General features: G+C 41.1%; 1 protein-coding gene across 3 annotated transcripts in view; it reads right to left on the reverse strand.

Annotated features, from left to right (window-relative positions):
• Window positions 1-273: 273 nt before the first annotated feature.
• col7a1l (collagen type VII alpha 1-like) overlaps window positions 274-27,018 on the reverse strand; it is a 43,429-nt gene continuing 16,684 nt past the window's right edge. Inside the window, exons 25-109 of one of the 3 annotated variants that reach the window (XM_079294083.1) lie at window positions 26,809-26,996; window positions 26,463-26,543; window positions 26,271-26,288; window positions 26,155-26,181; window positions 25,917-25,982; window positions 25,192-25,272; window positions 25,065-25,091; window positions 24,850-24,894; window positions 24,666-24,740; window positions 24,485-24,580; window positions 24,280-24,306; window positions 24,047-24,100; window positions 23,756-23,827; window positions 23,582-23,641; window positions 23,473-23,508; window positions 23,319-23,363; window positions 23,103-23,138; window positions 22,834-22,878; window positions 22,025-22,096; window positions 21,910-21,942; window positions 21,279-21,350; window positions 21,086-21,145; window positions 20,945-20,980; window positions 20,256-20,336; window positions 19,976-20,011; window positions 19,778-19,822; window positions 19,573-19,644; window positions 19,398-19,433; window positions 19,154-19,180; window positions 18,899-18,937; window positions 18,751-18,813; window positions 18,362-18,400; window positions 18,216-18,269; window positions 18,064-18,096; window positions 17,787-17,852; window positions 17,532-17,576; window positions 17,333-17,368; window positions 17,220-17,246; window positions 17,075-17,146; window positions 16,914-16,976; window positions 16,667-16,684; window positions 16,532-16,567; window positions 16,409-16,447; window positions 16,290-16,325; window positions 16,060-16,194; window positions 15,845-15,943; window positions 15,408-15,611; window positions 14,923-15,030; window positions 14,227-14,271; window positions 13,762-13,836; window positions 13,412-13,465; window positions 13,081-13,182; window positions 12,783-12,836; window positions 12,605-12,655; window positions 11,212-11,265; window positions 11,079-11,132; window positions 10,918-10,956; window positions 10,286-10,819; window positions 10,134-10,169; window positions 9,507-9,533; window positions 9,318-9,377; window positions 8,841-8,966; window positions 8,632-8,703; window positions 8,332-8,367; window positions 8,090-8,149; window positions 7,837-7,881; window positions 7,696-7,731; window positions 7,166-7,201; window positions 6,905-6,961; window positions 6,586-6,657; window positions 6,293-6,364; window positions 6,151-6,186; window positions 5,955-6,035; window positions 5,827-5,880; window positions 5,652-5,705; window positions 5,485-5,547; window positions 5,347-5,409; window positions 5,055-5,171; window positions 4,231-4,308; window positions 3,810-3,863; window positions 3,644-3,692; window positions 2,586-2,774; window positions 1,803-1,874; window positions 728-907; window positions 274-548 (exon numbers count right to left, since the gene is read on the reverse strand). In XM_079294083.1, coding sequence (XP_079150209.1) covers window positions 523-548; window positions 728-907; window positions 1,803-1,874; window positions 2,586-2,774; window positions 3,644-3,692; window positions 3,810-3,863; window positions 4,231-4,308; window positions 5,055-5,171; window positions 5,347-5,409; window positions 5,485-5,547; window positions 5,652-5,705; window positions 5,827-5,880; window positions 5,955-6,035; window positions 6,151-6,186; window positions 6,293-6,364; window positions 6,586-6,657; window positions 6,905-6,961; window positions 7,166-7,201; window positions 7,696-7,731; window positions 7,837-7,881; window positions 8,090-8,149; window positions 8,332-8,367; window positions 8,632-8,703; window positions 8,841-8,966; window positions 9,318-9,377; window positions 9,507-9,533; window positions 10,134-10,169; window positions 10,286-10,819; window positions 10,918-10,956; window positions 11,079-11,132; window positions 11,212-11,265; window positions 12,605-12,655; window positions 12,783-12,836; window positions 13,081-13,182; window positions 13,412-13,465; window positions 13,762-13,836; window positions 14,227-14,271; window positions 14,923-15,030; window positions 15,408-15,611; window positions 15,845-15,943; window positions 16,060-16,194; window positions 16,290-16,325; window positions 16,409-16,447; window positions 16,532-16,567; window positions 16,667-16,684; window positions 16,914-16,976; window positions 17,075-17,146; window positions 17,220-17,246; window positions 17,333-17,368; window positions 17,532-17,576; window positions 17,787-17,852; window positions 18,064-18,096; window positions 18,216-18,269; window positions 18,362-18,400; window positions 18,751-18,813; window positions 18,899-18,937; window positions 19,154-19,180; window positions 19,398-19,433; window positions 19,573-19,644; window positions 19,778-19,822; window positions 19,976-20,011; window positions 20,256-20,336; window positions 20,945-20,980; window positions 21,086-21,145; window positions 21,279-21,350; window positions 21,910-21,942; window positions 22,025-22,096; window positions 22,834-22,878; window positions 23,103-23,138; window positions 23,319-23,363; window positions 23,473-23,508; window positions 23,582-23,641; window positions 23,756-23,827; window positions 24,047-24,100; window positions 24,280-24,306; window positions 24,485-24,580; window positions 24,666-24,740; window positions 24,850-24,894; window positions 25,065-25,091; window positions 25,192-25,272; window positions 25,917-25,982; window positions 26,155-26,181; window positions 26,271-26,288; window positions 26,463-26,543; window positions 26,809-26,996 — 5,774 coding nt within the window. In that variant the 3' untranslated portion in view covers window positions 274-522. Of the gene's footprint in view, window positions 549-727; window positions 908-1,802; window positions 1,875-2,585; window positions 2,775-3,643; window positions 3,693-3,809; window positions 3,864-4,230; window positions 4,309-5,054; window positions 5,172-5,346; window positions 5,410-5,484; window positions 5,548-5,651; window positions 5,706-5,826; window positions 5,881-5,954; window positions 6,036-6,150; window positions 6,187-6,292; window positions 6,365-6,585; window positions 6,658-6,904; window positions 6,962-7,165; window positions 7,202-7,695; window positions 7,732-7,836; window positions 7,882-8,089; window positions 8,150-8,331; window positions 8,368-8,631; window positions 8,967-9,317; window positions 9,378-9,506; window positions 9,534-10,133; window positions 10,170-10,285; window positions 10,820-10,917; window positions 10,957-11,078; window positions 11,133-11,211; window positions 11,266-12,604; window positions 12,656-12,782; window positions 12,837-13,080; window positions 13,183-13,411; window positions 13,466-13,761; window positions 13,837-14,226; window positions 14,272-14,922; window positions 15,031-15,407; window positions 15,612-15,844; window positions 15,944-16,059; window positions 16,195-16,289; window positions 16,326-16,408; window positions 16,448-16,531; window positions 16,568-16,666; window positions 16,685-16,913; window positions 16,977-17,074; window positions 17,147-17,219; window positions 17,247-17,332; window positions 17,369-17,531; window positions 17,577-17,786; window positions 17,853-18,063; window positions 18,097-18,215; window positions 18,270-18,361; window positions 18,401-18,750; window positions 18,814-18,898; window positions 18,938-19,153; window positions 19,181-19,397; window positions 19,434-19,572; window positions 19,645-19,777; window positions 19,823-19,975; window positions 20,012-20,255; window positions 20,337-20,944; window positions 20,981-21,085; window positions 21,146-21,278; window positions 21,351-21,909; window positions 21,943-22,024; window positions 22,097-22,833; window positions 22,879-23,102; window positions 23,139-23,318; window positions 23,364-23,472; window positions 23,509-23,581; window positions 23,642-23,755; window positions 23,828-24,046; window positions 24,101-24,279; window positions 24,307-24,484; window positions 24,581-24,665; window positions 24,741-24,849; window positions 24,895-25,064; window positions 25,092-25,191; window positions 25,273-25,916; window positions 25,983-26,154; window positions 26,182-26,270; window positions 26,289-26,462; window positions 26,544-26,808; window positions 26,997-27,018 lie in introns of those variants that run through there. The other 2 variants (XM_079294081.1, XM_079294082.1) reach the window with 2 other exon arrangements.

Here is a 27,018-nt window from a genome sequence, read left to right on the forward strand (position 1 = left end):
AACACCCCACGCAGGAATCCCCTGCTACTGCTGCGTTGATCTGATGAGAGTGTCTTTTAAAACGGTCCCTATGATCTCCCTCACTGGGCCCCTGTTGGTCGCTCATCAGGCTCCCAGCCTGACCCACAACACCCCCTGCCAAAGGAACATATGTGGTGATGAAAGTGGCAGCAGGCCATCAGCCACCAGCTTCTTCTACGACAAAACATAAGAAAGGTGACTGAGTGTTGCATAGAGAGACTAGAGAGAGATGAGACGAGCACGACACAGACGCACAAACAAAAAGATAGATTTAATTTTTCAGTCGTGTAAAAATATTCATCACTTTTGACACTCAGTCTTAAGTCAGTCGATTTCAGAAACATGTATACAAATCAAAAAATTCACATTTTGAATTTCAACACAATTTGTCCATAAAACAAATCAAGATCTGTTGAAATATATAAATAAATCCAATACAAAACACAACATTCTAACATTTTACACAGTTATATACAAAAATTATTTTCTCCACGTGGGTTGCTAGTTTCCTCCCCAGGGCTCGGTACCTGTGGACGTGTAAATGCATTTTTTTTTACTTGGATTAAAAGGATACCAGAATAATGTATTGTCGTAATGTCGCCATTTTTACTATGCAGTAATGTACAACCAAACGATTTAATTTTTTTTAAACTCATCTGACATTGTTACAATGTAGGCTGTAGTTCATCTGACTGGTTCCTCCTACCTCTCCTCTCCATCCCACACCAACTCTGGCACTCTTCTCTTGAGGAGAATTGGTTTCTGTTGCCACCGCAGCCCCCGTACACAAACGGCCTGCATTCCCCTGAGCGAGGGTGGAAGTACCAGAGCAGAACATATTCTGCACAGGCCCCCTCTGACATCGGCTCCAGGCAGCGGTCTGCTGCTGACGTTGCATGTGAGGTGAAAACAGAAACGGTTAACAATACCAAACAAACTGAGATGCTGTACATTCACTATTTCCCAACCCCCCCCCCCCCCTTATGTTAGATTTTGGATATGCAGCAAAAATGCAGGAAAACTTTCAGTATGTTCGACGAGTGGGATCACCGACTACATTATTCCTGCACGATGACGTCTTTCACACTCTGAAAAGAATATGTGTAGAGACCACTTGGGGACACTAGTGTGCAAAATGCCTGGTGCAGGTATGATTTAATAAGGGAGATACGAGAGTACATCCGACAAGATTTCACAAATTAGATGATAAAATCCTGCAGTACCATTGAGACCAATGATTGCGTAAAAAGGATACTTGCTTGTTTTGTTGTCTTATGCAGTCACACCCAGCTGATTTCTTTTGGATGTACTGGTTTCCTGTGATTCCAGTATTTGTGCTAAGGTAGGCCTAGCACCCATCATCTCTGTAGTGAACTCAGAGGCTGATATTGATCTTCTCATTTAACTCTCAAGATACAGCGAATAAGTGAACTTCCCAAAACATCAGATCATTCCTTTAATATGAATAGGTTCCTGTGAACTGACTTGCTGTATGCTATCAATGCATTGCTGTCTTTCACACAAGGTTTTGTGTAAAACCATATTTTTCAGTTTTCGCTGCAGAAGAAGCACCTCATGAAATCCAGCACCAGCTGTCAAACATTCATGGAAGTTTTACAGATAAGTTTTACTCATATTCTCCCAAACGTTGTGCATTTCGGGATTTCAAGCAACTCATTAATCATAGTTACTAATGTATTGTGACAATGTGAAGAGAAACAAACACAGAGCAAGTAAATTAGATTAAAAAAGGAATAAAACCAGTCATCTTGGCCACTCACCAGCAGTGTTTGTTCCAAACACCCCTCTTTTCTTCCTCTGTCCCCACTCTGCAGTCCCTCCCTCAAGAGAATCTGAACATCAATGACAAGTTTGACAAATAAAGCAAATAAAGACGCTGCAGCAGCAAATGGTTGGGTTTTCTGGTTATGTTTACCTGAAGCAAAATATAGTTGAGGCCAAAGCATTGTTGCAGAATATAGCACGTCTTATAAGTCTTAGACTGTGACACCAATCCACCAAACATGGAAAATAATCTTGCCACAAACCCCAAAGGGCTTGCACTAAAGCACCCTGAGCTGAGCTTTAAAAACATTTCTTTACTTGGTACATTTTTTTATCCATAGAAGGTAACCAATAGCAGCATGATTCAGGCTACATTATCATTGAACTCCGTGTTGAATCTGACCTCTTTATTCCTGTGAACGACCGTAATAGAAGCGTGATAACATACTCTGAGGTTTCTTACATGAAGCAACAATCGGTGAGATGGAGGTGATGATTTGGCGATAGTCGTGTCCCAATATTGTCTTCCTCCAAACACCTCAGAGTACATTATTACTGATTCAAAATCCCCACTAACACAGCAGAAAACCACAGCTGTTACACATCATTATGACACATGTAATCATTTAGCTGTGACACACACTCGGTCATACTCTATAAACCTGTCGGGACAACTGAGTACATTAGAAAATGATGACATCCCAGGCATCTGTGTGCATGGCCCATGGGCTTGGACAGCTACTTGTTTCGATGTGTAACTTGGAAATGACTGTTATTACCAGTGCGGTTTGCAGGACGAGCGTTTTCTTCCAGTTTGTCTCCATATTCTTCCACTTCTTCTTCCATTCCTCCTTCATGGAGGTAACGGTTGAGGGATATCACTACATCATCCGGCAATTTTTTATTCTCAATCACTGCCGTTGTTCCATCTGGATCCACAGACTTTACCATGAACTTGTATTCCAACCCTGTAATGATACAAACATGAATCACACAATCATGAAAACCACATAATAATGCTGTTTTAATAATGCTTGTACTGTAAATCAATAGTAGAGTACTCAGTGGTAAAGTTTGGGTCCATAAATCAGTAATCTGTCTGAGTCTGAGATCATCAAATTATCATTTCAGCTATTTTAAACCTGGGCTTTAGTTTCTTAGTTTATCCATTCAGACTTTTTTTTATTATTTTATACTTTACTCTTCCTTTTGCTGTATGCTAGAAGCGCTGCTGCTTTATAAACAACCACAGCAGTGAAATGCAAAGAGATGCTATTAAAAAACATCTTTTCACCAAATATATTGTGGTAGACGTGTGGTTTCAACAAGCAACAAATAGCTAACACGTGCTGGGATATTCTCTGCTGAAACCATGTGTTTGAAAAGCAAACAGGGAAACTCATGTATCTACAATGTCCAAATGTCTTCAGTGGAAAAGGTTGACAATACACAGAATTGTCCTTTAAGTGTCTGGTAAGTGTGTAGTGGATTCCTAATGGCAGTCTCGTGTTTGTGAATGGCTCTACTGTTGTTGCTAGCACCATGGTGTGTGTTCCTGTGAGAGAACACAACAGATGGCAAAACACACACGGGTGCCATGCTGCTGCCACGGGAGCTCCACAACAAACACACACACACACACACACACACACACACACACACACACACACACACACACATAATGTGGCCTGTTTAGAGCCACGCGAATGTTCACTCTTGGACAAATGTACAGAAAAGTACCAGCACACACAGAGGGTTCAAAATGTAAGAGTGAATAACGTGACCCCCCCCCCACCCTACAAACACACACACACACGCACACACACACACATCTTACCACACTTTTCTACCACCTGCTGGGTGACTAGCTCCTTCACGTCTTCAGCCTTGACACAGAGAACGACAAGATTCAAAGTAAGTTAATCCATTTCGCGAACTCTGTATATGTTCAGAATGCATTTTAAAGGCGTGTCTTTGTGTTTGTGATTGTGATAAACACGTACTGAGAGTCCAGGCTCCCCCTTCTCCCCTCTTCCTCCTTCAATACCCATTTTGCCCTACAGCACAAACACATTCACAAATGTATGAGCTTAGTTACATTTAAAGCTATAATTATTTGTACAAAGCATTTTCATTTGGAGAAAACCACGAAAAAGAGAGCCTGCTAACAACCAGCATCTATAACCAAGATGAATACCACATTCATGTCATATTGTAGCGTAAATACAAACAGCCAAGTGAGAAAACAGTCACACAAGACTCTCTGATGTCTACGATATCTTGCACTCAGCAGAAACAGAAAGACTTTGTGAACAAGGAAACGCAAAAAGACCAAGACATCACCGTAATCAATGACAGATAAAATCCACCAATTTCCCTTTCACACACAAAAGGTGTCCGCGTGTGTTCATGCACGACTCTCACACTCTGTCCTCTTAGTCCTGGAATCCCGGGTCCTCCCCTCTGACATTGCTTCGATCTGCCCCTTCTGCCCTTGTTCCCCTGTTTGACAAAAATCAAAGTGTGTGCGGAGAAAACACATTGTGAGTTTTAAGATTATTAAAAAAAAAAAAAAACCTGCTGAGCATAATGAAAGACAGACCAATTAGCTACACCCTTTGTATATCCTCATTATAAGTTTCCAGCTCTCTGCCAACACCGAAGGTCTGCTAACTGCAGCTGAAAGGACTTAATTGAGGAAGATATGACTTGAAAGCTGCAGACGGAAATAAACCTCCACGTATGTGTATGTATGTTATTTAAGGACATGCCTGTGCTGTCTCCACTGCTGCATTATACACAGCACATGCTGCTTGCCTCTCTGAACAAGACACAGACATGGTGATGACTGTAATCAAGCTCAGCTCATCCTCCTGTCCATTGTGGTCTGTCACATTCAAGTCTCCTCTTGTAACTTGGACTTTTTTGGACAAAAATATGACGTTTTTTAAAGACTGACAGATGGCTGTTCCTGCTCTGTACCTGTACCTGCTCTGTCTTACAAAATTGAAGTACGCCATTATTTTAAGATAAAAAAGGGGACCTGTTGGAACTATTATCAATCTGTTATCTTGAGAAAATGACGCAGTGACGTTGTGATCAAGAGAACAGCTTGACAACCTGATATAATGAGGTAATTAATCTGTGACGTTGATAACAAGCCCATGTTTTTCCTCCATTTTTCTTTTAATTCATCAGCAGTCATTATCATATTCCCTAACTACACTGAGGGAGTGGGAATACGGTACCTTAGGTCCTGTGACCCCTCGGGGTCCTGGAGGTGCTGGTGGTCCCTCATCGCCATCCCTTCCTGGATTCCCTAAAGACCCCTTAAACCCGGGAAAACCTGAGAAGCCTGATTCACCCTGCATGGAGTAAAGAAGTGCATTAACACACTAAGACGTATTTTGTGTACAGGGGAAGATAAAAAAAACACACATCAGCGTTTTTTCCTGGGAATTTAACAACATACAACCGTGACAAGCAGATAATCAGTCAAATGAGATTAATGACCGGTGATGGTGATGTTAATTTACTTACCTTGTCTCCTTTCCCTCCTGGAGCACCATCAACACCATTGATGCCTCCCTGGCCCTTATCGGCCTACAGTGATATCACACGATGAGCATTGTGAGTTTGTGTACATTTGGGGAAAAGAGGAAACACCTGAATGTTTACCTTGCGCCCTGTGAGTCCATTCAGCCCAGGTACACCAGGGATTCCGTGTAACCCCATATCTCCCTGTTTTGCAAAGACACGGTAATGGAGATTACCGGCAGAATTCCTTCACGTGACATTGTTATAGAACGTGTAACTTTGGTCTGAGGTGCTAATTTAGGCCGAACCTTTTCTCCATCCAGGCCTGGATTCCCAGTGCGTCCAGGTAAACCTCTGAAGCCCTTGAATGGCAGGTAAAAGAAATGATAGTGATATCATGCAAATAGAGAACCTGAAACTCAACAAAAGTTTCATACTGAGGTGGGGGGGGAAAAAACTGTGACAAATTATAACTGCTTCCACCTTTTCTCCATTCTCCCCATGGTCTCCTGGTAAGCCTGGTTCTCCTGGATCACCCTGTGGAGAAAAAAAGGTTGATTCTTCAAAAATCAAAAGGATCACGATTGGTTCTATGTTGTTTGTCAATGTACCCGATTGCCCTTCTCGCCCAGCAGTCCTTTGTCTCCTGTGTCCCCCTTGGCCCCGTCATCTCCGTGATCTCCATTGCGACCCTTAAATCAAATTGTGTGTTTTTACTGTGTGCGATTCCCTGAAGTTTGAACTGAATTTTGGTTCAATTCACGATTACTGAATGCGTGTTTGCTCGTGTTTGTGCTGGAGCTCTACCATCACTCCATGAAGTCCTGGCTCTCCTGGATCTCCCTGTAGGAGAAGAAGAACATGTCACACACAGTACGAACATAAAAGTGCTGAATGGTTAAACTAGTGTTGCAGCAGTGTCAAGATATTAAAATGAACCATTGTTTACCTTCTGGCCTACTGGTCCTCGTGCTCCAAAGCGCCCCAATGCCCCCTTGGTGCCTGCATCACCCTTTATGCCCTTTCAAAAAACATTTGAAATACTTTCCATTGTTATGCATTTTTTGCAGTGCCGTTTGTTATAAATCAAAGTATGAAGCAAACTGATAATTGTCTATTAGCGACTTGATGATGACCTGTATAACATTACTGTTGACATCACATATCCATGCTCGAAATATCTTCTGGAAAGCTTTCTTCTTCTTTTTGTGGTTTTTAAATGTTTACATCCGGATTTATTACCTTGACTCCCGGAGGACCGTCCTCGCCCTTTTCTCCTTTATCGCCATCAAAACCCGGCAGGCCTCGCTCACCCTGAAACAAAACATCTACTCGATACTTCATCGGCCTTTTTATGCGTTTACTTTGTGAGCGCTTCAGATGTGTTTGGAGGTTTATGAAAAGCATTTCTTTCTAATTCCAAGTGTGCAGCATTTGATTTGATTTATTGAGTGTATATTTGTTGAGCTGGGTGGGCGAAAGGAGTACAATTGCCCTTGTAAGAACAAATAAAGATGCATTGAAATGTGTTACTTTGTGTGAATATAATAGATGATCTCACAGCCTCTCCTTTGGAACCTTTAAATCCACGGGGTCCATGGATTTGAAGCAAACTCCCCTGTAGGAAGTGATTAAATGGTGAAACACAGCTGCAAATAAATGTAATCTGCAATAAATGACAAAGCAAGTAATGTGTTTTCCAATGGCTATATATATGGAGCCATGAATATGGTGTACTTCTTCTTCTATGATACACAACGTGTGCTGTCAAGCAAACAAACTGCATGCAAAGCCCCACAAAGAACCATGGAAATCATCATACCCTTTCTCCTCTGACTCCAGGTAACCCATGATCACCCTGCAAAGAAAGATGTTTTAAATTCCCATACATACACCATTTCAATTCTGAATGTCGTACATATATTGCTTCATCGTTATTCCTGTAAATATTAAGTACAAAGAGGTCGAGAAGCACATTGATCATCTAGCGTCTCAGACATTGCAGCACCAGTATGTACACCACAGGGTCTAGATTTTTACAGAAACATTATAAATAGAAAAACATCAAGTTACAAGTATAGCAGTCCTTTGGAAGAACACACTGAAAGAGGTCAGAAAACCGCATGAATGTATCAAAGTATGTATGCTGCCTGCTTCAGCCAAACATCTATCAACTTGCAAAGTCTTGTTTGCTTAAATCAGTCTCCAAATCGGCATCAAACATCATCGTATTCCAGTGTTATAATTTCCAGTATATGTTTAATTAAGTTGGTAAAAGAAGTGGAAAAAAGATCAAATTTTAAAAGTGTTTTCAAACTAAATTTTGACAAATCATGTCAAATAACCGCTCACCTTTTCACCTTTGCTGCCATGCCAGCCCTTTGGACCCTAGAGAAAAAGGTTCAAATGAAAGGATTTTATACAAAAGTGAAACTCTGATAGTCTTAAATGAAATTTTGTGACTCAGTTGTATGGTTTTCAAACGTTGCTTACTAAATACCCAGGAGCTCCTCTAATGCCGAGAGTGCCTTTTTCACCCTGGAAAGAAAAGAAAGGTGTCAGGCTCAGTACGGTAAGGGTATAAACCGGGGAAAGATTGGATAAGCTGTCACACAAACTGGTGAAGAAAGTCAGCGTGTGATAGTTTAGATGACATAAACAAAGCTAGGAATCGATTAAACATGTTTGAAAGTGTTGTTCCCCGTCACAGGGTTTGTCTGTGATGAATAGGCTGAGCTTAACTCACCCTTCTGCCTGGGAAGCCAAGCAACCCTCTGGCACCGGGCTCACCAGGGGCACTGGTCCCCTGGTGAGGATACATAACAGGGTTATAAAGAATGATCAACGTTTTCTCTACACTGCACAAATGTGAACAGTATGCTGCTGCTACAAACAGAAATCAAGTTCTCACAAAATGACGTTCGATTCGTGGGCCGATCAAAGTAAAAAGTAAATTCGACCCAAATGTCATATATGCGGTATTTGCACCTTTTCTCCTTTGACTCCAGGCACACCGGAAGGACCCTTTATTAGAGAGATGCAGTGGTAGAAAGAGGAAATATCATCATTTCCAGTTGACATACGATCAGATGAAATGTCCCAAACATCAAAGAACGATTAAAAAGAGTCAAACTCGTTTTTTGAAAGAGTTTTACTCAAACTTCGTGTGGAAAACTTCACGATATATGATGCTAAGTTGGTAAGATTATAAGTGTATTTCTTGGACTGAGTGAACAGCCCCGTGAAAAATCACTCAAATCAGAAAAGCTTGCAAATTGAGGTCCTTACGTGAGGTCCTCCTGCCCCTCGAGGTCCAGGAGCTCCAGGCGATCCATTCTTCCCCCTCTTCCCCCGATCACCCTGCGCCATTAACACACAAAACCTCTTACGTCTCTATTTTAAACACCATGAAGCACAAGCTTCTCTGTCCATTTCTGCATTCATTCACACCAAAGCGAGCTAAATGGCGACTTGTTAGTTCATATTTAGCGATGTACCTCCCTGCCCGGCTCGCCCGAGTCCCCCGGGGAACCCCTAAGTCCGTAGGAGCCCTGAATGCCCGTGTTACCACGAATACCCTGGATGCCCTGAGCACCTGGAGGCCCTGGCTCGCCTGGTTCACCCTGAGGAAGGGGAAACAGGAGAGAAAGATAGAAACAATTGAGATGTTTGGGAGACAAGCACACAGTTAAAGTTCACTTTGTTTCATGTCATGTGAAAAAAATCAGTTCTTCTATTAACTTTGAATAATTGTTTTCAAATAAAGTCGATTATTTTCCTTTGGCACTTTACATGCTCAAACACAATTTTAAGTGAGTGAGCGAGTCACTGAGCCAATTACATTTGCTAAATTAAAACAGCGATGAGAAGCAGAGTCAATCAATGAGAGAGTGATGGAAACGACTGTGGGGATTAATTGAGTCAGAAGGGATGTTATAAAGAAGAGATTGCTTGTATTTTTTCTTTTCTTGAACCTTATGTCCTGGAGGACCAGCCTGGCCTTCTGGACCTCTGTGGCCAATGCCTGGCTCTCCCTGAAACCACAAAACATCATGTTGATAACATATTTCACCGGCATTTCTTTTCATTAAAAGCACAACTATACCAGATTTCACTGTGAAAAACTTAAACAACGATGTTCATTACAGATTACGAGTATTTACCTTGTGTCCGTTTTCACCAACTTCCCCCTAAAAAGTGTGGACAAAAAGAGCAAATATCAGTTAGAAAGTGCACCTCGGCACATTGTTCTTCATGCGCGTAAATAAATAATAAAAAAAAGAATTGTCAGCATGTTTAACAAGGGGAATTATTAACGTCTGCTTTAATCTACTGTCTCGCAGTCACACAGAAATAGAGCAGAGGGTGACATCAAAGGCCTGGACTCAAGTGGCTTCGCTGACAGGCGTGACAGGAGAGAAGTTCTCCCTCAGCTCTGATGCTGATTTACTGATGCACTGTGGGTAGGTGGGGACAGCAGCGGTGGTATTTTTATAGACTGGTGACACATTTCATGTGGCGACTGTCATGATGATAATGATGCTTTAAACTAGTTTAATAAGTGAGGCGATATCAGTGACTCAGTAAATCCTGGCTTTGAATCAACGCTCCCAAAGTTTAAACACTTACATTTTTTCGTGTTTTAAATTACATGAAGACCGACTGTGTAATATAACAGTACCTGGAATTAACATGATGTTCAATTCTTCATTATGTAACATTTCGGATTTTGTTTGCTTTACAAGGTTGACCCTGTTCAACAAAGATTTATTTAAAATATCGTTCGTCACCTTTCGTCCCGGTGCTCCATTCTCACCTGGATGTCCCTGTTGAATAGGAAAGTACATTAGAGGAATTGTATGATTAAAGAGGACATTTATACTGCCTACTATGGGGAGTATTTCACAATGTTGAGCGTGTTTTGGAAACGTTGTGCCCTTACCTTGAGGTAAAAATACTCTGGAGGGTACGGCTGTCCAGTTTCTTCATCATAACCCCCCTCTCTCCCCCTCTCCATCTCCACCCTCCTCCTCTCCCACTCCTGCCTCTCCAAGTCTCTCTCACCCTCCTGCCCTGTCCTCTCCCTCTCCAGCTCTTCCTCCCTCTCCATATTTTTTCTCTCCAGCTCCAACTCGGCCTCCCTCTCTTTCTCCAGCTCCTCTCTCTCCCTCTCCAGGTCCTCCTCCTCTCCTCCTCTCTCTCGATCGACGTCCTCCTCCGTCTCCCAGTCGTAGTCTCCACTCCTCTCCTCCTCCCCATAGACAGGACCAGGGCCTGTTTCTGCAATTCCATCCGTCTCTACTCCTTTCTCTTTTTCCATTTCCCACTCCTCCACTTTCTCTACTTCAGTCGGTTCCTCTCCTCCTGGTATTCCTGTGTGAATCTCTCTTTCTGCGACACGCTGCTGCCTCTCCCTCCGCTCTTGCATCTGCCTCCTGGAATGTGTTTGGATGTCAGAGTTTTCTTGCATCCTTTGCTAGAGAAACACATTTTACAACACAAACCATTGTATTTATAAGTCGCAACATCCTAATTTGGATTAATATTTTTTTTTTTTAACAGTTGATGACTTACATTCCAGCTGTTGTAACCTTGAGCTCCAGAGGACAGATGCTGAAATTAAAATGAAGGGGCAATCACATAATGCTCCACGGATGGTTACCATGAAATTGTATTTTCATACTTTATTTGACGAAATGTAGGACATTTTAATTTTTAAGACTGGAAAAACCTACTTTTTGTGCCTCCTTGAAATGCCTTCTTCCACCTGGGGCACCTGGCATGAACACCTAAAATAAAAAAAGATGTTTACTGCCATTTGTTATTCCATATATCAATCTGTTTTCTACAAAACCAGGGGACACTTACCATGGTGCCGGGCCAAGGCGCGCTTTTCTTCACCCTGATTTGGAATCGAGGCACCTGTGAAATCCCCCAAAAGCTTCTCATGAGCAAATCAAGCGCAATCATTGTGATGCTTCCTTCTTTCAACCAGCTGTGGTAATGTGTGTGTGTGTGTGTGTGTGTGTGCTCGTGGTTCAAATGTAAGAAAGGAAGACACAAATTTCGCTGAGAAAGTCATTTCAATATTTTTGTTTTTTTTTACTGGAGGATACATGCACAGAGAGGTTAAACACAGACAAAACAATGTAATAACAGAGAAAAATTTCACCAGTGAAAAGAATGTTTGACCTGGCTGCAGATGTGATTATAGTACCATTGCATTCTGAATAACATCACTGGGCGTTCAAAGATGTTTGGTGAAGTAACAACACAACACATTTCGAAGTTTTAATAAATAAAATGTCAGTACAACTTGTCAGAAGGAGATATATATGTTGAAATTGTTGGCACCAACTTCTGTGTTTTATCCGATGTCTTATTTGTTACAGAGAAGTATTTGTCGAAATAAATAAATTAGGAGTCGTAGACAAGGTTTAGGCTACACTGGCGTTTACATTGAACAAGGTGAAGAACGAAACTGGACATGGGGAAACAATTCATATATTTGAACAGTGCCTGATTGTCGTTATAGCTCTACTCCCCCATACGAGATATGAACTTTGGTATGGCCATAGGTTTTGGGTGAGTGACACGGTCTCTGTGTGGAAAGAAGTCCTTCCTCATGAAACGTTGGTCAGGTTCAGGGCTCCTCACCAGCAAAACAGTTCACAGTTTATTCACACGCTCCAACGTAGTGTGTGCTTTCTTATGAATGCTTAACACCCTATAGTCACAGTGTCTTGGGACTTAAGACACATCCTGTTTAAAAAAAACGAGACAGAGAAAGTATTAAAAGTATACCTCTCTGGAGGTGTTTCTTTGCCAGTAAATCATTCCAGAAGAGACTATAGGCCACTATTTCTGCTCATTCCCATTCAGGCAAGATAGAGAAATCATGCTCAAAGCATGCCGCTCAGAAACGCTCTCCTGTCTCATGCTTCGGTAATGTCTATGATGCTATATTTCCATTCCCACTCTATTCAAATTAGCCTTATACAAACATGTGCACTTTGTTTGCACTGGTGAAATTTTTTAAAGGAAATAGAAAGAAGAAAAGGTCTTGAAATATGATGCCAAGTGCTTATTACATATATTATGACAGGCAGAAAGTGAAGCCCATCCTTCATTTCTCCAGCACTTGTCCATCATTTTCAGGCGTCTTGTGTTAATAAAAGAGATTTGCATTCCAAGGCATGCAAGGGTCTTGAGACACATTCAGTTAAGACTCAAGCCTTTTCAAATCAAATCAAAGCTCTACCTGGTCTGCTTCTTCTGTGGTGACGGGAGGCGTAGGCAGTGACACTTCATCCTGGTCATAACAACAGAGGACAGATAATAATGTGACAGTGACAATAGCGGCTCAAGAGTGAAGCACCGCGTTGATTTGAAATTCTATATGTGACACCAACAAGTCCAGCTGCCCCCCCCCCCCTTACCTTTTCTATACCACCCGTGGGTTGAGATAGAGGCTGTGTGGTTGTCGAGAGAACCTCAGGGATTTGAAAAAAATCTGAAGTGTTATTGAGAAATAACAACAAATTATATCCACACACCGCTACACTTCTTTATTCCGTGTATGTCAGCGGATAGATTGGGATGAGGGATTTTGACCTGTTTTATTAGTACTTGGTTGCGTTAAATATACGTTTATTACATATAAAATATGTAAGAAACAATGTAAAAAAGGTTGAGAACAATTTTAAGAAATAAATCAGACAGTGAGTGTCGTTTCACCTGCGCATCTGTTTGTCTGTCTGTGGAGGATGTTAGAGGACGACTGGAGGCTCCCGCCGTTGTTTCCAACTGAGCAGGACTGTGTGTGGGTAATTGTTCCTCCTACAAAAGATAAAATCAGCATACATATGTCATTATTCCTCATAACTGAGCTCAGCTGTCTCCGCTTCCTTTCTATCAGAGTGCAGTCGTGCAACAGTAAATTACTTTCTGTTGTCATCTTGGCTACCGATTATTAATCCTCCACCTTTTTATCCACTGGAAGAGGGTGAGCTGCAAAACATTTTATTCCCGATCCAGCTGAAACAGATGTTGCATGAAGCAAATGTACCTGTCTGTTGTCTTTCCTCTCCTCTACTGAAGAGTCACTTGGGGAAAGTTCTTCCTGTTTAAAAAAGGGAGAAAAAAAAGCTGTAAAAGCTGTAATGACAAACTAATTTATTCTTCATGATTAATTCAGGTAGTGGGTGTGTCATTAATCAACTCTCTCCAGTGTTTAGCGGGGGCACAAATGACATACTGCTGTTAAAAAACCCCTGATATGATGACAGGTGTGTTAGCAAGAAGCCACCCACCACGACATCGCTCTAAATCTGCACCGACCCCACGTCATCGATCATCACTTTACACTGAAGTTTCCCACAGTTCATGAATTAGTCATTCATCGCAGCAGCTGCCTACCTCGTATTCATAACTGTAGTCTTCGCTGTTATAAAACTCCTCTTCCTCTTCCTCTTGCTTGTCCTCATCACTTGTCTTTAGATAAAAGAGAAGTGACAATAATTACAGGAAGATACTGTTACACATCATCATTTATAATGTGCGTCAATGCCAAGCGATTGCAACAGAAAACTATTATCAAATCTGTTATTAATATAATGAGAAGCACAAGGACGTTAACACAAATGCATGCATTTAGTTTTACCAGCCACACCCTGAATACAATGAAATGAAAATTCTGCTTGTTATTGCTTAAAAATGTTAGTTTATTATGATTTTTTAAAACAGTTTTAGTAATAAAGCTGTTATTTACACACAAATAATGTTATGTTAATGGCTGTGTTAGTTGGTTTTTATTTTGTTTAGTTGGGGCAAAAGACGAGTTAAGTTTTCGGGTTTAGTTTGGACCCCTTCCAGGACATTTACCAGGCGTTGTCTCTGCCTCTTATGTCGTCCTTTATTTCCTTTGCCCTGGTTAAGAAGTTCACAGTCAGAGAGAAAAACAAATGAAAGGTTTCTCATGCTTCAGACGTTGATGATCAAGCATGAAACTATGAGGTTGATACTGTAAGTTGAGGGTGATGTATAAAAAGGGAAAAGGTAGTTTAATGAATGTCAAAGATTTTAACACTTTTACATCAAGATGTTTGGAAGGCCTTAGTGTTAAAGTCATTAAACGGTTTAGACCTATTTGTACAGGACCATACTGGCGGTTTCTACCCATTTATTACAAATCAAATATACTTGGAGGCATTCATGAGGTTATCTCATTAGTTTTTTAATATATTCGAATGTCACTTGTTGCTGTATGCACTTGTATGTCAAGCACATTTCGTTAACATGTAATGAAATGTGCTGTATGGATATAAAGGCCTTGCCTTTGAAATACGAATTAACTAAAACACTTGAAAAAGTAGGAAGGGTGAGCAAAAACATGAAATACTACGATGGTCCTTAGATATTATAAATGAAAGTTATCAATCAAGAAACATTATTACAAAATTACTGTCAAAAGAGTATTCTGTGTTGTATGTTAAATATAATAAATGAAACAATACTCGTGTGTTTTTGATCAGTCAGTGTCAAACGCAGTCACCAATAAGATGTCCATGTTTGCCCTACCTTCCCACGTTCCCTGTTCTTCTTCTTCTGTCCCGAGTTCTTCTTCAGGGAGTCTTCCTGAGCGAGGAGGACAGTCTCCGCCACAGCTTCTGGCAACCCTGAAACCGTCTGACAGGCACATTTTTGTTTTGATCCTTTTGTAATCAACAGAACATAAATGTCAGGCAACATTAACTGTATCTGACATCTGAGGTTTGTCAGGTTTTCAGTACTTCAATTTTTTTTTAATCAAAAACGTGGCAACGCATGTGAGAGCTAAGCACAGGAAATCAAATCATATTTTTGATTTCAAGGATACTAACAATGATGATTATTTTATGTCAATGATAATGTTATCAGTCATATAAGACACTGACACTGTGCTAACATCCAGAAACTGCCGGGTGTGAATATGCACAACTCGGTTTAATGTACTCAGCATGTTTTCAACAGTTTAGCAAATTGTACATTTGAAGTTAGCATACTTTGTTGTAGAATGTCCTCACCTCCTGTGTCGCAGTATAATTGAACGTCGAGTTGACTTGTGTCAGATTCATTTTGAGGGAAGATATGCCGTCACTGTCCCCGTCCACCATCTCCTTTTCTCTGGAGCCCTTTAAGTTGGTGTGAATCCTGTCGAGCTCCCGCTCTCCGTTCAGGGTGGACCCGGTCCATAAAGTCGGACCCTCTGCAGTTTCACTTAAAGGGTCCTTTAAACCAAAAGACAGAATATTTTGGACGACCGGCGTCTGCCTGAGCTAAACGCAAGTGAGTCACGATATACAGTGCACAGTGGGTGACCATCTGGCTGCAATTTGAAAGATTTATTTATTTCCCATTTAAAATCCTGGAGACGAGAGATTAATAATCTCACCCGAGAGAAAGACTTCTTAAGATTCTTTCGGGTTCAAAGATTCAAGACGAAGATTTTTAAGTTACTCACAACTGTCAAATACTCTGGAAGCGGTCGATCTAAATCAGGGTCCTCAATGGTGTCCAACTCTTTCAGCGGCTGGCTGGTGAGGTCAAACTTCACTGAACTCTGATGAAACAAATGAATAAAAAAAAAACAAGTCTCAATTTGTTCTGACTGCTCTTTTGTTTTGGACGTTTTTTAATGCCAGAAAGGACTCGGGATTGAAACGGCTGTTTATGTACTGTGAACTCAGTGATGACGTTGGAGGTGTGAGTTTCCGTGTTTTCTTTCGTCTTCTTGGAGTTGCGAAGCACATGAAGCAGCTCCTCTATTCCATCCTGCAGCAGCCTGTCAATCAAAGCCTTCAGCAAAGGCAGCTGGGGAAAAGAAGGTTTTCATTGAGAAGGTCAAACTGTAGGCTACGGTTACCAATTCTATCAAACTGAAAATGTAAACAATGCTCAGAGCTCACCCTTATACCGTAGGCTTCAAACATCACTTCAATGTCCTAAATAAGAGGGGAAACATATGTTCAAGGTGCAAAACAAGAACATGTATCCCAGAGGAGAGATTAGTACACCCTGTGTTTACCTTCATCTCAACAGATTTCCCTGGAGCTCCAGCATCACCCTATAGAGACATTACATTCAATGATCATAATGTCATTTCATTTCCACATACGTATGATTTTGTGTGTTAACAATGAAACACTACCGTGTTTCCTCTCAGGCCCGTTTCTCCTTTATCACCCTGCAAAAAAAGTCATTCAAAAAGACAAATGAGCAACAGAGCCAACATTTAAGTTTTTTCAGAACTCAGCGTCAGTATGAACCACAATAACCATCTTACCTTCATTCCCGGTGAACCCTGAACACACAGAAACAGAGGAGCGAGACATGGGAACATGCATCTACAATGCATGACATCAAGCTTGCCATCACGATTCATTGCAACCCACAATATAAAAAGCACTAAAGTCATCGCTGAATGATGACTGAGATGCCATGAAGGCAAAATATGAATTATGCCATGCAACAGCTGAATTCATGAGCTATAAATATTCAGAAATGTGTTCTGTGTTCTCATCAAAACTCACAGTAGCACCTGGAGGACCCATTGGGATTGGAAATGCTTCTCGGATTTCATCGATGGAGGCGCCCTGAGAGCGGATTCATGTACAAATCAGTCAAGTTTAAGCTGTCTGGCAGGTCTAGGTGGTCCTGATTTATCAATGCAATCAAGGTGGTGATTTCTTACCTCTGATGTGACAAGCACCTGCCTACCAGGCAGACCTGGAGGTCCTGGTTCCCCCTTACTGCCATCTTTACCCTGAGAAGGAAGAAAAACACTCAGTTTTCTCACAAACGTAAATGTCTATTTGTCTTATCTCAAAACCGCTTACATTTGCACCCGTGTCTCCATGACCGCCCTGGAATGAGAGGAAAGTTTACAATTGTATAAAAAAAAAAAAAAACTTCACAAATGTTTAAGTTCGTCGTAATAAATTTCAGTGACCTTTTCGCCGTCATCTCCTTTCGGCGCTCGCTCTCCCTGTGAGTGGAAAATACATTTTCGATTTTAATAATTCACTGAACAACAGCAACACGTTTAAAACATCTGAAAAGTCTAAATAGTACAGTCAGTAAGCATAACAGTAATCCAGCGGGTATCATTCAGCACAGTGCTGTAATCGTTTGATGAAAATGTCTCTCACATCTTTTCCTGCCAGGCCTCTCTTGCCGTCAATGCCAGGTCTCCCCTGTAGAGCAGACGGGAAAAAAAAGCAATTACATTCTCTGGAGATGCTTTTTAAATGGATTATTATGGTGGAAAAGCAGAAGGCTTGTGCAAATGGCACACCTGAAACAACAATATAGTATGTTAGATTGGCTTAATGTCACCATTAGAAATGTTAAGGATGGATTTGTAATGTTTAGCCGCAGGATCCGTGATTCAGAGTGATACTCACTGGAGTTCCAGGTAAACCAGGCATTCCAGCAATCCCAGCCCGGCCTTGATCTCCTTTATCGCCCCTCTGTTCACATGCACACATACAAAAAACAAGCCGTTTAATCAATATACTCTTGACAGTATTAAATAGTGTCACGTACTGGTACAAAACGCTCACGAATGGCATATCTATACACACATCCGAATCGATTTCTGATCGGAGCAAAACTTGTTTTGTTGTGGTTAACTATGTATGAACAATATAAAGTTACAAATAAAACATTGTTGTTACTCACCAGACCAGACTCTCCTTTTTTCCCCTGGTCACCCTGCAGTTACAACGAAACAACTTGTATCAGCGCATACTGTAAATGCACAAAGCTCAATGGAATTAACATGGGCAGATTATAATAATACAAGTAAAACTGTGAGCACAAGTTGGTATTACCTTCACTCCAGGTGTCCCTGATAAACCATCAAGTCCCTTTCTTGCAGAACCGCCCTGCAAAACAAACAGTTTCTTACATGAAGACGAACACATCATCGCTGACACAAACAGCACCACGATAAAGTTGAAATGACGCATACACGTACCAGAGATGGTCCTGGTAGTCCAGGTTTCCCCTCTGGACCCTGTGGAGAAAGATCAATATTGGGGTAATTAACTATAAATCTCTACTACCAAATACAAAAAATACCAACTATAACGTCCCAAAAGTATTCAAATTACTGTATAAATCAGAGAAAACTAGGAAACCCTCACAATTGAGAGGCTGGAACCAGAAAAAATGGTATTGTTTTGCTTGAAACAATTATTTTATCATCCAAATATTTGCAGATTCATTGTCTGCAAGTTGACTAATCAGTTAATGGACTGATTGTTTCAGTACTATCTGATACTTTAAAAGATTTCCCAGCTTTCTATGGTAATCGGGATCAGCAGGATTCTGAACTTGCAGTTTCTATGTTTGTGGGATACTCACTCTTGGTCCAAGCCGACCCGTTTCTCCTGTCAAACCAGGCTGACCAGGCTCTCCTGGTTCACCCTGAAGCAAAGATAAGAGAAGAGGTGTTCAATTAACAGTTCAAAACAAGTTAGATAGAATATAGCATAGTTATTCTTCAAGCTACCTTCATAACTCTGGTCAGTATGTTGTTGTCTGCAACAATCTGGTTGGCAAAAAAATCATAAATAAAAAGTTAACTCGCTAATTGATGGACAATTTCAGCAGATTGAGAACAGAGATTCATTTTGCACGGTCTTATGGGAGATTGGTGTTTTTTCTTTTTTCCTTTATAAGCTTCGTTACAACGAATGCACTTGTCAAACATGGCTGAACTGATGAGAGGCTGTCAAAAAAAAGAAGATAATCGAGGTTTGTTTACTTGTCCTCCCGGAGGTCCAGGTTTTCCCTTTGTGACAACGGCAGCACGATCAAAGGAGGAGCACAATAAAACAAGAGTTACAAATCTAACATGTCACACTGCTAAACACGGTCCATATTTGCAACACAAAGGAAAAGCAGCAGGTGCACCGAAGGGTGGCAGAGACAAAGAGCCCAACTTAATTAGTAAACATATCGAAATAGAAATCATCAAGAATGCTGATCAATGGTGAATACAAACATACTTGCTCCCCTTTGTCGCCTTTCTTTCCATCAGTACCCTTCAAGAACAGAAAATCAAAAGTTATCTTGAAACATTGCTGTTTCAGCTGATTTTATTTCACGGAAAAATTATTTGGTTCAACAGAGACAACTTCCACAGAAGTGACATTATGAGTTTAAGTCGAATGAAACTCTTACAGACAGGCCAGACGTCCCACTGTCTCCTTTGCCTCCTGGGTCCCCTGGTCGCCCTGGTAACCCCAGTGGACCCTGATCAACAGCAATTAAAAAGAGCATATCCTCATATTGCTGTTTCCATCAAAAGTCTTAGCAGATACAAAATCAAACAAGTCAAATATGTGTATTATTCTGCCTTTTATCTTGGAAAACACAACATAAATACCCTAATTCCTCTGTCACCAGGCTCTCCAGGTGATCCTTGCTCTCCCTGTGAAAGACAAAACAACGTAACCACTTAAAGTAAGTAAATTCAATATCCGACTGCATTGATTATAGATCATCACGGAACTAGCTAACCTCCTGAGCAACATCGCTGACCTACAAACCAAACTAAAGCATCAATCAAACACCCTGACTGTACCTTCGTTCCTTGTTCTCCTTCAGTTCCAGGTGCACCCTACACACAAAGTCAACCGTCACTGTTAATACTTGTGTTCAATGCATTTCCCTGCTCCAGTTCTCATCCGTACATATCACACGTATCCCATATTGTGTGTTTGTCTCACATTTTAATAAATACTATGAGCTTTCTTCTGATGTGTTTACTAAAAAAAAAAACTTGTTCGGAAAATGTATGAAATGTGCTCTAGAGTACAAACTACTTGTATCATTGCTGTAACAGCCACTCAGGATTTACTTACATCTTTACCTCTTAATCCTGCTTCTCCAGGATTGCCGGCTAACCCAATGGTGCCTTTGTCACCTTTAGAGGCATCGCGCCCCTGGACAAACAGATGACTTGTGTTTTAGTAACATTAACAACCATGAAGTAAAAATAGGTTTTAAGGATTTTGATCGTTACAATGGAATCCTTCATGTAGCGAAAGTTAAAAACAAAATAGCCACTAGGGGGTAAACCCTTGTTAGGCTTCTGCTTGCCACAATATTTATACCTTGAGCAGACATGGAGCAGCATTAGCATTCATTTAGAGTCATGTGACTGACCACCTGACAAAATCGAACATACGGTAATCTTATATCCGCTTCGGTTTGGTCTCCTCTAACCCAAAAAAATCTGGTTCTTTAGCCACTAAATGCTCCACTTTGTTCACCAGCTAGTTCCCAACTTTGTCCGTCTGCTTTAGTGCTAAGCTAGCAATGCACGTTTAGGCTTTTACAGCTTTTTTTATAGAACTCAGCTGCTGTGACTGCAATGAGGTTGATGAGAGCGGTCAAAGTTTACCAAAACAGCAACATTAAAGGTAGAGTTTAGGGTCACTAGTAGGGTCGGTACTCGCCAATGCTCTCACATTAATTTAGCATTTGACTCATTTTTAATGTAAAAAATATTGATTACAGCAGCTTTAAGAAAGAAGTATTTTTCTCTTACTTTAGTTCCGGGTTTTCCAGACAAACCAACATTTCCCTGTAAGTGAAATGTAAAAGGATTAAACATGAATACAATGACCAGCTGTTTTCTGCTGCAGTGTTATATGACGGGAACAAGGTTTAACGTTTTCAGGTGACTCACCCTCTCGCCATTTTCTCCCTTCGGTCCCCGCTGTCCCGGAATCCCAAAACCAGGACTTCCCTGCACACATTAACACAAACCATACCTATATATTTATAAAACAGTTATTCTGCTGGAACTGATTCAATATTTTCTTTTAAATCTGAAAAATTACAACATGTTGAAATTATGATAATTATTTCTCATTATTAACCTTGTCTCCTTTGTCTCCTTGTTCACCCTTTATTCCCTGGGGGCCTGTGGAGCCGACTAGACCAATGTCTCCCTGACCGACGCACACACACACACACACACACACACACACACACACACACACACACACACACAGAACATCAGTCAACGTGACTCTTGTCCCCAGAACAAACAACAGTTCCAAAACTCTTCACTTTAAATGGCATCCTGTAGACTGAGAGATTAAAGGGGTCCCAATCAGGATCTCAAGATAATGAGAGAAAATCTTAATTGTGTTTGATAAGTCGACCCAGAGGACTGAGTCTGAGTGTTCACGAAATACCCCGACCAATTCATTAACAATGTCTCGACAGAATAAAACAACTAAGGTTGTGACAGAACTGAACACGGTTAGGTGATGCCACTAGTTTAAATCTTTGGACTAATTGGGAAAACCTAACCAGCAAGCAACACTTTCCAACAACTTCTCAAAACCCCAAATCTGTAGTAAATCTTTCCGGAAAACAAAATTGCAGAAGAATGTAGATGTGCTCCACAGCTCAGAGGTGTTTAAAAGATAAAGAGAACTGCTGCATGGTACAACAGAACACGTGTTCCTGGATTAATAACCAAAGAGGACTTTGGTTACTTACCCTGGCACCCTTTTTTCCAGTTGGGCCAATTATCTGTAGGGATGAAAAAAGGAAGACTGATTGTGAGTCTAAAGTTCTTCTATTTCTAAAGTTCATGGTGAAGTAGTGTTCTTACGCCCTTGGCAGGATCTCCAGCGACTCCCCTCGGACCCTCGTCTCCTTTTAACCCCAATGGCCCCGTCAGTCCCTGGAAAGGTCGAGGTCAATTCAAAATATTTCAGAATTCTACATTGCCGTTTCTATTACGATTGCTACTTTATATGTTGTGCCAATCGACTCATCAAATCTCTTGTTATTCCTCAACTTACTTTCAGCTCCAATGAATTCTAAAACACCAGATAAACAAACGATCACTCCCTGCTATCTTCTGTTAGCCAGCACTTTATGAGCTGTTCTGCTCAAAGCTGCATTACAAAGGACAGGAACACGGTCCTCATGACGCCAACGTTTTTGCGATAGTCACTTCCAAAAGACGAACTGCGTCAAATTAAAAATCAGCGATGCATGACAGAATGGCTTGATGAAGAGACCCACTGAGGTATGACAATTTGGCGCATGATTGTCATCATTGAAACCCCAGAACAAAACGGCTTCTTTATTTGTTCATACATCGTAATCTAAATGTCTGTTTTGAGACGTTAGAAAAACAGCCAAATAGATGGTGTATCGACAGCATTTCCCGCCTTTTGGTCCCAGTTGATACATATATTGCTTCTGCCTCAGGCTTTATTTCGAATTAAAAAGTGATTTTAAATATGCTCAGGTGAGTCAGTGGCAAATCTGATTACGTTGGTTTAGTGGGACATTTTGACATGCTCCAGTGTGCAGGCAATGTGCAAGTTGTAAGACATTGTAAGCAACGTTTTGTCTTAGCACTTCAACATGTGTATATATGTGTATCGCCAAGATGAAATCCTCTCTCACTGTCGGTCCTTGTGTTCCTATCGGTCCCATCTCTCCTCGTTCTCCCTAAAAAGACAAAAATAATAGGTATGCAACACTGAAAACTGCACGAATATGGATGCACACATTCACCCATTTTTATTCCTGTGTGGCGCCAGTATTAATAAATCAATTGCAAGCATAACTCTTGGCTGAAATAAATAGATTATCTTACTTCATCATTTTAATTATAAAGCAAATATGTTCCGACTGATGAAGAGCGAGTGGACACGTGTGTGGGATGAACTCACCTTGACCCCTTGCTCCCCATCGAATCCCTTCTTTCCCTGCAGGTAAAAAAAAAAAAAGAATCACTGGTTCTGAATTCTTTCATCATCGATTCTTACACACTATTCACCCTTAAACAGGTTTGCTCTCATTGGACTAAGCTGTAAAATATGCATTTGAGGGCAAAATATGCATGAACTCATCGCTAGCTATTGAACAGAACATAGTGATGAAATAACCCGAAGTCCGATGATTCCTTGGAGGCCCTGCTCTCCACGATCGCCCTTAAAAGATGAATTACAAATGTTATTTTACAAACAGCTGTTGGGCTTTTAACCATCACATGTCACACTCAGAGTGTTCAAATGATTTTCTTTTCATGTTTTTTTTTACCTTTGGGCCAGCTGTTCCTGTTAAGCCAATATATCCCTGCAAAAAATAAATAAATACAATCATAATCGTCCATATTTATGGTTAGTTTTGCAAGTCCATTGCAATGTACCTTCTTTCCCGGCTCTCCACGAGGACCTTGAATACCTTGTACACCAATTCCCTCTTCACCCTGCAAAAAAAGAAGAATATGTATGAGCCATTTATAAGCCAGTTGCTTACTCACTACTTTGATATTTAAGTATTTTCAAACTGTGTATTTAAAAAAAATCATGAACACTTTTACCGTCTCCCCTTTGAGGCCTGGTAATCCTAGCACCCCATCAATGCCAATGGGACCAGGCAAACCTGCAATACCCTACAGAAGTTTGCATGCATGTGTGTGTGAGAGAGAGAGAGAGAGAGAGAGAGAGAGAGAGAGAGAGAGAGAGAGAGAGAGAGAGAGAGAGAGAGAGAGAGAGAGAGAGAGAGCAGGAAAAGAACAAAGAGGAGAGAAAAACACTTCCAGTAAGCAACTCTGGCTTATCTTTCAATATCTTTTTGCCTCTTCTAATAATACTGTCAACAATGTGCTTACATCTCTTCCCGACTCTCCTTTGTCTCCTTTCACACCCTGCTTCCCACGTAAGCCCTTTCAAAAATAATTATCAGATGAAAATGAAACAATGAACATTTCATAGCTGGTAACATCTGATCCATTAAATCACTGGGCATAAGGCCCATTATGCATGTAGACACCATGTATGGTGCATTTCATGATTACATTTTCCAGTGCAAACCTTTCAAGAAGACGAATAAATCGATACTTACTTTTGCTCCCAGCTCCCCAGGATCTCCCTACGGAGTGCAAACAGTAGAAATAACTGCTCGATGATTGGTGCATTCTGTGACACGTCACACTGCTTCCTCTAGGTTGGTCTGACTTTATGTTATGCAATGTGATACCATGAAACAACACAAGATCATCATTGCAATGTTGGGTTAAGGCCCCAAAAAACGATCACTCTCAAGTTACCTTAAGAGATTTTCCTGGTGAGCCTGTTGGTCCTGACTGGCCAGGTAGGCCTGGAGCTCCATTGACCCCCGATACGCCAGGAGGCCCCTGGGGACCCTGTAACATGCAGTGTGAAACATTTGAACTGTCCTGGAGTTAACTGTTGGAAAACTCCAAATGAGTTTTGTTTTGAAGGACTCACTGAAGATCCTGGCTCTCCTTTTCGACCAGGAACGAAATTTGCATCTGCGCCAGCGATAACGTATCCAGGCTCTCCCTAAGTGGTAACAAAAGGAAAGAAAGCATGAACCTGTGTTCACCACAGATGACTTTCATCCTATGAGCTCAAGGAATCAGTCTAAAGTAACTGCACATGTTCGACTTACTCTCTCTCCTCTCTGTCCCTTTGAACCAGTGAGTCCAGGTAGACCCTGCCACGGAGAGACGCAGGAAGAGTGATTCGGAGAAGAATTTGAGTTAACAACATTGAACAAGTCATTGTTCTGATCGATGTGTAGAAAATCTGATTGTTTAATGGTGTTCATGGTGGTTTAGGGGTTAAGGTTTTGTCCCCTAAATGTCTTCGTCATGTCGGTCTTACCATATCACCGAGTAGGCCTTGAGGGCCCTGAAAAATGATGAACAACAAAAAACATTTTCAGAGTCAGACCGAAATTAAATTAACCAGGTCACAGTGTGAGATTTAGTTTTTTTCCGAATTAAGTTACCCGTTGGCCGGCCGAACCTGGGGATCCGGGTCTCCCTGGTCGTCCTGGCAATCCAGGTATGCCATCTGTTGCAGGAGGCCCCTGTCATATCAAAACATTATGGTCTGTGCTGGAAAATAGAACAATAGACAAACACAGCAAAGCCACACTCACCCACACTGCTGTCAAATTGGATACAATTAAAATGAAAAAGTAATTACAACAATACTTTGATATGCTGGACCTATGGACAAAAACAAAAAAATGTAATACAACATGAAAAATGTACTGAAAGTAAAATCCACAACAACACTGACATTCAGCTCTAGATGGACTGAAAGTGACTGGACTCATTTAAGAAACTGAGTCTACTGCGTGTCCATCTTATTTTATTTGATTTCATTTTTGTGCATCCCTGTCATTGACTGTGACTAATGCTGTTCTACTGGCTAACTCTCCCTTGCTTTGTGGTAAATAGCTGTTGCAGTGCACAATGCACAAATGGGGGAACCAAAACAAGACATTTATCTTTCACCGGAGGTAAATATAAACAGCACTTTAACATCTTTCTCTGTTTCCGTGCTTGTCACTGCTACATACGTAGATGATGAAATGTATAATGGATGAAGCTAAAAAAAAAAGACAGCAGACAGGTAAGGCAATCTTGACAATTCATGACGGCAATGATGACACTGGTGGTCGTGTGTTTTGGTGTGTGTTTGTGTTTACTGGATGTTGATTCTTACCCTTTCTCCCCTCTCTCCTTTGGAAGAAGTAAAAGGGTCATACTGTCCAGGGCTTTGCCGAAATCTCTACAGAAAGAAAACAAAGACCACAAGTTATTCTAAAAGTTGAATTAATAGCAATGAGGGTACATGTATGCAGGACAGAGAGGGGACAGTGGAAGGAAAAGTCATAGCGGAAACAAAGTATTATCACTTAACGGGTGTCATAATGTTGAGAAGAACGTTCGATAAAACATACCAGGCCGCCGAGACCAGAACCATCTCCCTGAACAAAAAGAACAAGAACACAAAATATGAATAACACTGCTTTTGTGTACATTTCTAATTTGTAATAACGCTTTTCAGTACACTCACCCTTTCCCCTTTCTGACCCTGGATAAACAAAGAAATGGTGGTTGGTTAATCAAGAGAAGAAGTCAAGAATCAAACTGTTGTTTAAGTGAGAAATCGGTGATCTTTAAACCAGGATGCAAACACAGAAACGACACATTGTGCTGCTGATGAATGCGCTGACTCGGGAATAAAAAGGAAAGTGATTCTACCAACCTTCACACACTGGGAGGAGCAGGGACCCTGAGGCTTAAGCAACTCCTCCGGGTCCTCAGTCGTTGTGTCCAACTGAGCGGACTGCAAAGTGACGCGAGGAAAAGGGAATTAATTATGGACTAGTCAAAGATATTCAACTGACAGAATATAGAATTAAGTGGCGGAGATGGCTGTGTAATGCAGCTCCAGTCACACTCTCCACCGCTCTGAAGTCAAAATAAAGACATGCATTTACTTTACATGTGCAACATTAATATAGTGAGTATCACCTACAACATATATTGGTGGAATAACAAAGAGAGGAAATAATGTGACGCACACTATTCTTGCTTTGTTTGTGTCTTGCCTCATCGTTGAGTTTGAACTCGGAGAGGACCTCCTCACTGCAGATGATATTGATAAATTCTCTCTCTATGGAAGGGAAGTCATCAAAGGTTGGTGAGTAGAAGACGTTTTTGTAGCTGGTGGGTGCAGCTATCTTATTCAGCTCCTCAATGTCTGCATTAGAAACTCCAACTGCCAGGACGCTGACACCTAGGGAGGAACAATGGTAATC

Source organism: Melanostigma gelatinosum (assembly GCF_949748355.1).
Source record: "Melanostigma gelatinosum genome assembly, chromosome: 22".
Classification (NCBI taxonomy): Eukaryota; Metazoa; Chordata; class Actinopteri; order Perciformes; family Zoarcidae; genus Melanostigma; species Melanostigma gelatinosum.